General features: G+C 49.2%; 1 protein-coding gene across 2 annotated transcripts in view; it reads left to right on the forward strand.

Annotated features, from left to right (window-relative positions):
• The window catches only part of RBM42 (RNA binding motif protein 42), a 32,793-nt gene that overhangs the window by 4,776 nt on the left and 21,092 nt on the right, over positions 1 to 6,925 (forward strand). The window contains exons 3-8 of one of the 2 annotated variants that reach the window (XM_006171635.3): positions 1,961 to 2,045; positions 2,150 to 2,224; positions 3,724 to 3,789; positions 3,867 to 4,042; positions 4,483 to 4,815; positions 5,061 to 5,178. In XM_006171635.3, the coding sequence (XP_006171697.1) occupies positions 1,961 to 2,045; positions 2,150 to 2,224; positions 3,724 to 3,789; positions 3,867 to 4,042; positions 4,483 to 4,815; positions 5,061 to 5,178 (853 nt within the window). The remainder of the gene's footprint in view (positions 1 to 1,960; positions 2,046 to 2,149; positions 2,225 to 3,723; positions 3,790 to 3,866; positions 4,043 to 4,482; positions 4,816 to 5,060; positions 5,179 to 6,925) is intronic. The other variant, XM_006171636.3, reaches the window with a different exon arrangement.

Here is a 6,925-nt window from a genome sequence, read left to right on the forward strand (position 1 = left end):
TCGGGATCTTGGGCACGTACGCACACACGCCCGGCGTGAGTTTTAAGCCACCGGGTCCAGGATGCAAACCGTGGTCGACTATGTGGGAGTCCAGCGACATAGCCATTACGCTAACTGCTGGTCCCCCTCACTTTCTATCTTATTGCCTCTGTTTCTTTCTCCAGAGAGAGCATGTTCCCTAATGCAAAAATCTCTAAAAAAACAAACAAACAAAAAAAAAAAACTAAGACCTAGCTAGCCAGTGGCACCATAGTTAAGGTGACTAGATCCCCCATGGCTGACCACATAATTTGAGTCCCGGACCTGGCAACTTGAAAAACACGCCATTTGCAGGTGCATCTGTGCCCAAAATCTCAAAAGAAGGGAGAAATGGAGGAGAGGATTTGTGAGGCCTGACCATTTCTCATGGGGGGTGCTTTCTCACTTTCCCTTTCTTTCTGTCTCTGGTGAGTACACGTGTCCTCTGGCAAATTAAAAAACAGAAACAAAAACAAAAAAACACTAGGTACCAAGCACACACATTAACGTAGGCACTGGTCAGGATCATCAGAAGCATTGTCTTCCACCTCCACATCTTGTCCCATGAAAGGTCCGTGATGAACAGAACACGAGATTAAATCAAGCAAAGAGAAGTGATGTGATCGATGTGCGGTAAACTGGGGAGGTAGGTGCTGCTGCCTGTGTAACATAGCTTTCTATTTTACTGAAAGCTTTTCTTCAATAAGTAGAAAGAGTATACTCTAAGATAACGGTAAATGTAGTGCCAGGGCCGGCAAGTGGCGTTGGTGGTTACAGGCACTGGATTCCCACATGGCCAACGGTGGTTCAAGCCCCAGACCTGAGAGCTTGCTTTCTCGCTTTCCCTTTCTCTCTCTGTCTCTCTCTGGTCAAATTAAAAATAATAATAACAAAAGGAATTAAGTAAATAGATTATTCTTTTTTTTAAAAAAAAGGTAATGCCATTAATACGTAAACCAGAAACATAGTTAATTATTATAATTATCAAGTATTCTATACATAATTGTATCTGTTATGTTTTTTTTTTTTTTAGTTTACTATTGGATGTGTGTGCTTGCTGGAGAGAGAGAGATCATCCTCCAGGGGGTTGGCCACATCACAATTCCTTCTCCATTCTTCTCTTGGTATTTTGGGCATGTGTGCATGCGTGTCTGGCTTGTTTTTTCAAGACACCAGGTCCATGCCACCTGCCAACCCCAGTTTTTTGTGTGGATTTTTTGTTTGTTTGTTTTTGTTTTTGTTTTTCAGTTTTTTGTTATCGGGCATGTGCACTCACCAGAGAGAGAGAAATCACCCCCAAGGCCACTCCCAAGGGAGAATGCCACACCACAGCCCTTCTCCTTCCAGTCTTCTCTTGGGATTTTGGGCATGCACACACACATGCCTGGCGTGGTTTTCAAGCCACTGGGTCCAGGACTCTAACCACAGAGTCAGCCATGTCAGAGCTCATACCTTGCCCTCCACACCATCTGCTAGCCTCTGGTCTGATACCTTTTTACAACAGGTAACACATTAAATTTATTTACACCAGCATCACCACACACACACGCGCGCACGAGTGATGTATTGCACTGCGATACTGAGGTGGCTACAATGTCACTAGGCAATAGGGATTTTTAGCTCCCTTATAATCTTATGGGACCAGCACCATGTATGTGGTCTGTTGCTGACTGAAACATCATCATGTGGTGTATGACTAGTTTCAGTGACAAATGCTGTGGGGAAGAAGAAACAGAATGGTGAAAGAGGCTTAAGGAAAGCTTAGCTAGTGTGATTCCAGAAGCACCCTTAAGAAATAACATTTTAGCTGGGACCAGGAGGCTGACAGGAGCCAGCCCCGCACAGAGCTCATAGGATGAAACTTTTGGCATCCTGGGCTGGGCCAGCAAGGCAGATTGGGAGCACTGAGTCAGGCCCCTCACTCCCACTTCCTCTCTGACAGGTCCAGCAGACCCTGGAGGCCCGAGCAGCTGCTGCAGCCACTGTAGTTCCTCCCATGGTGGGTGGCCCTCCTTTTGTGGGCCCAGGTAAGTAAGGAGTGGCAAGGTGAGGGGATCAGGGATCAAGCAGGGAGGTAAAACGGGATGCCCAGGACTGTCTTCCCACTGTTCCCATCTCTCCTTCCCAACAGTTGGCTTTGGCCCTGGTGATCGGAGTCACCTGGACAGTCCAGAGGCTAGAGAGGCCATGTTTCTGCGGCGAGCAGGTAGGTTCAGGACCAGGGAACCCCACATTTAACAGAGCTCTCATGTTTAGACAGCCTCACCCTCTTGGCTAATTCACTGCTCTAATCACCTTCTCTATTTCGTTATCATCCTGATGTTGTCATCTTCCCAAAGCACAAACCTGAGCATGTACTTCCTGTTTATTTCGACTCAGTTCGGCCTTAACACAAATTGACTTGGTCATTGCAAAATCAACTCCTTGCTGTCACTCCTGATCTCAAACCTTTGCTATATTTCTTCACAGCCCGTAACACCTTATAACAAGCTATCTGGTTTACTTACTGGAGTCATCATCTTTTGCTTCCTCTAAAAAAATAAGCTCTATGAGAGACAGAAGTCCTGGTACCCACCGCATAGCGGCAATACACACTGTCAGTGGGAGGACCAGACCATCCAGACAAGCACAGAGACAAGCACCGAGCTCCTCACCTCGCAGTCAGGGCCCTGCAGGACCTGGCTTCCTGCAGAGGGAGCTCCATATCCTCCCCAGGAGCCCTGCACATGGCTGAGATATGCCAGAGCGCTCTTGTTAAGGTCCCTTCACTCCCCTGCTTGTCGTCACCTCACTGTAACCTTCCAACCTGTCCTCTCTACCAGGTATTCTCCACACTCCACCTTTACACCTCACACTCCTCCTTTACACTCTCTGTCCGTTTTCATGATGTTATCTTCTTATATGTATAAAAAGGGTGTGTGTGTTCTCATTTGGATGTAAAATCCTGATATAATCTGCCTTAAATCAAACTCGTTAGTTATGTTCTAAATCCTTTTAAGCTTTCTGATCTGATGATACTCTCCGAAGTTTTAATCTCGCTTACTCTTTAGTATGGTCTTCTTCAAATTATAAATATACCTGGTCCCCCTGCCAGGCATCCTCCCTAGTGTCCTCAGGAGTTCATCCAAGACTCAGCTGATGTGCTTGGATCCTTGCTGACCTCTCATAATAACTTCCAGCCACCCCCCTTCCTCTGTTACAGCCATGCTAAACTGAAGAGGATAAAACGTTTTGCTTACAGATGTTCTTCCCGCCAGTAATACTTCCACTAACCCTTTGCCTGACTAACTCCTCATTATCCTTTGGGTCTCAGCTCACCAATCCTTTTCCAGGAAGCTGCCTCTGGTCCTCCCAGCTAAGTCAGCTGGGTTTCCAGCCCCAATCACCTGACAGGACTTTCCTCTGTTCTAGCCCTGATCAGTCTGGTTGTCACTCTCGGGTGAGGGTTTGTTCCCTCCTGCTCGGGACCAGGAGCTCCCTGAGAACCCTCAGTCTGTGTAGTGTATCCCTACACAGGACTGAGCCCAGAGGAGATCCTGATGGTGAATCATTTGCTGAAAGAACCAATGGAAAGACTCCCTATATCTTTTAGAAGGCTTTCCAGACTCTTCTCCACGAGTTCTTGGGTACTGAAAGTGCCCCCCACACACTTTGCCCCAAGCACCCTGATCCCCCATGACACACACCCCCATCTCTCTCCCACAGCTGTGGCCCCTCAGAGGGCCTCTATCCTGCGTCCAGCCTTCGTCCCCCATGTGCTGCAGAGAGCAGGTGAGGGGCCAGGTCATCATCGCCGCCACACAGCTCCTCCCCCGAGCCCTCCGACTGCACCACTAACACCCTGACAGATTCTGCTCTCTCTTCTGTAGCAGGTGCTCCCCGCCCTATGGCCCTGCGGCCTCCTCACCAGGCGCTCGTGGGCCCCCCTCTGCCTGGGCCTCCTGGACCGCCCATGATGCTGCCCCCAATGGCTCGGGCCCCCGGACCTCCCCTGGGCTCCATGGCTGCTCTGAGTCCTCCTCTGGTGAGTATGGATGGAACTGATGGTCATAGGCACGGCCTCCCGAGCCACGGCTAGGTCTGCCCCTCCCCGATTTTTTCTGTGCCTTCTCCTCTGATTTGTCCCTGTTTCTTTCTGCCTCTTGTTCCCTGTGTTTTCTGTGACCAAACCTGTTTTTCTTTCCATTTGTGAAGAGAGCATAGAGGACATGTGCTGTGCATGTATTTCTCTCTCTCTGTTTTTCACTTGTTTTTCCCTCTGTTTTTCTGTCTTGATATTTCCATCGGCCTGTCTGTATTGGCCTGTCTCTTTCTCCCCACATTTCTGTTTCTGTGTCTGTCTGACTAGTCTCCTTTCTCTTGCCTGCTCTCTATCTCTGAGACCTTAGCTTTGTTGGATCGGGTAGGGATGGCAGGAAGGTCTGAGCCTGCACCTGATCCCTCATGCCCTGCTCTTGCCCACAGGAAGAGCCAGCAGCACCCCGAGAGCTGGGCCTCGGCCTGGGGCTGGGCTTGAAAGAGAAGGAAGAAGCAGTGGTGGCAGCAGCAGCTGGGCTGGAAGAGGCTAGCGCAGCAGTGGCTGTGGGAGCAGGGGGTGCCCCAGCTGGCCCTGCAGTCATTGGGCCCAGCTTGCCACTGGCCCTGGCCATGCCACTGCCTGAGCCTGAGCCCCTGCCCCTCCCACTGGAGGTAGTACGTGGCTTGCTGCCCCCTCTGCGCATTCCTGAGCTCCTGTCTCTGCGTCCACGACCCCGGCCCCCTCGGCCTGAACCACCCCCTGGCCTCATGGCTCTTGAGGTAAGTAGGGAGCCTAGCAGTGAGGGATTAGAGGAGGCTGGGAGGGTAGGCAGGAGCAGGAGCTTTCACACAGGAGCACACAGTCTTCCCACCACAGCTAGGAGGACTCCGGGGGGAAAAAAGGAGGCAGACATACCCCACACCAAGAGCACGTCCAGCCCTTTGTGGAGGCAGGAGGGCCGGGGGCAAAGTAGAGTGGAAGACTTCCACACCAAGCCCCTGTACCCCTTCCCTTTCCTCTGTAGGTCCCAGAGCCCCTGGGTGAAGACAAGAAGAAAGGGAAGCCAGAGAAATTGAAACGCTGCATTCGCACAGCGGCTGGGAGCAGCTGGGAGGACCCCAGCCTGCTGGAGTGGGACGCGGGTAAGCAGGTGGAAGTGCAGGGTCAGGTAGTGCCCAGCCGGGGGCAGGCCAGGCTGCCATAGGCAGGGATAGTGAGCCAGGTGACTCCCCACCTCTGTGTGGGGTACACACTGTTGTCAGCCCACCTCATAGACAGCAAGACTGCGGCTCTGAAGGGCTGGTCTCTTCCAGTCATGGGCTAGAACTCTAAGGAGGTGATTGGTACCTGGGGCTTTCTGACCCCTCTTTTACTCAGGAGGGGTCTAGTTTGCCAAAGGTCAAAGAGCATTCTTTTTTCTCCAACTTTTTTTTTTTTTAGAGAGGTTTTTACTATAGGGCACATGCGCTTGCTAGAAAGAGAGACAGAGACAAAAAGCAAGAAATCACCCCCCAGGGGGGATGGCCATGCTACAATCCCTTCTCCATTTGGGATCCTGGGCCCATACACACGTGCGCCCGACATGAGTTCAAGGTACCATGTTCGGGACTCAAACTGCGGTCGGCTACATGGGAGTTCAGCGACATAGCCATTACGCCAACTAACTGCTGGTCCCTTTCTCCAACTCTTTTTTTTTTTTTTGAGAGGTTTTTTTTTTTGGCTATAGGGCGCGTGCGCTCGCCAGAAAGAGAGAGAGACATAGAGACAGAAAGCGAGAAATCACCCCCCAGGGGGGTTGGTCACACCGCAATCCCTTCTCCTCCATTCTCCTCTCGGGATCTTGGGCACGCACGCACACGCGCCCGGCGTGAGTTTTAAGCCACCGGGTCCGGGACGTGAACCGCGGTCGACTACGTGGGAGTCCAGCGACATAGCCATTACGCCAACTGCTGGTTCCCCCCTTTCTCCAACTTTTATGAAAATTGTTAAACACAGGATTGCACAGTGAACAGCCATCTATCCACTGCCTAGAGTCAACAATTAACATTTGGCTGTATTCACTTTACTCTATGTATACAATGTGTCTATGTTGGTTTTGGTTTTTATTCATTTAGAACAGTTATAAACAAAGTTATTATTTCATTCCTAAATGTCTCAATATGGATTTCCTAAGAAAAGAAACATTTTGGGGCCGGCAGGTGGCGAGGTGGTTAAGGGCACTGGGCTCCCACCTGGCAGACCACAGTTCAAGTCTTGGACCTGATGGCTTGCTTTCTCACTTTCCCTCTCTCAGTCACTCTGTCTTTCTGGTAGAATTAAAAAATAAAATGAATGAATGAATCAAATTAAATAAATAATTCTTTAAAAAAAAGAAAGAAAAACATTTTGTTTCATATCATAACACCATATCACATTTAAAGAAATTAACAGTAACTCTGTTATCTTTTATTCAATTTATATTGATATTCTTTTTTTATTTTTTTTCTATTAAGAGTTTTTTACCTAGGGCTCGTGTGGAAAGAGAAAGAGACAGAGACAGTGAGAGGGAAAGTGAGAAATCACACCCCAAGGGGGATGGCCACACTGCAATCCCTTCTCCTTTCTCCTCCTGGCATCTTGGGCATACACACACATGGACCTGGTGTGAATTTTAAGCCACAGGATCCAGAGACTCTAATCATGGTCAATCATGGGAGTCCAAATGTAACCACTATGCCATCTGCTTGCCCCCATATTGATTTTTTAAGGGATTATTTTTAAAATTTTATTTATTATTATTAATACTTTAATTTGCTACAGGGCATCTGCACTCACCAGAAAGAGAGAGAGAGGGAAGGAAAATGAGAAAGCAAGCTGCCAGGTCCAGGAATCGAACTATAGTCAGCCATA

The sequence above is a fragment of the Tupaia chinensis genome, unplaced genomic scaffold, assembly GCF_000334495.1.
Source record: "Tupaia chinensis unplaced genomic scaffold, TupChi_1.0 Scaffold149922_1, whole genome shotgun sequence".
Lineage (NCBI taxonomy): Eukaryota > Metazoa > Chordata > Mammalia > Scandentia > Tupaiidae > Tupaia > Tupaia belangeri.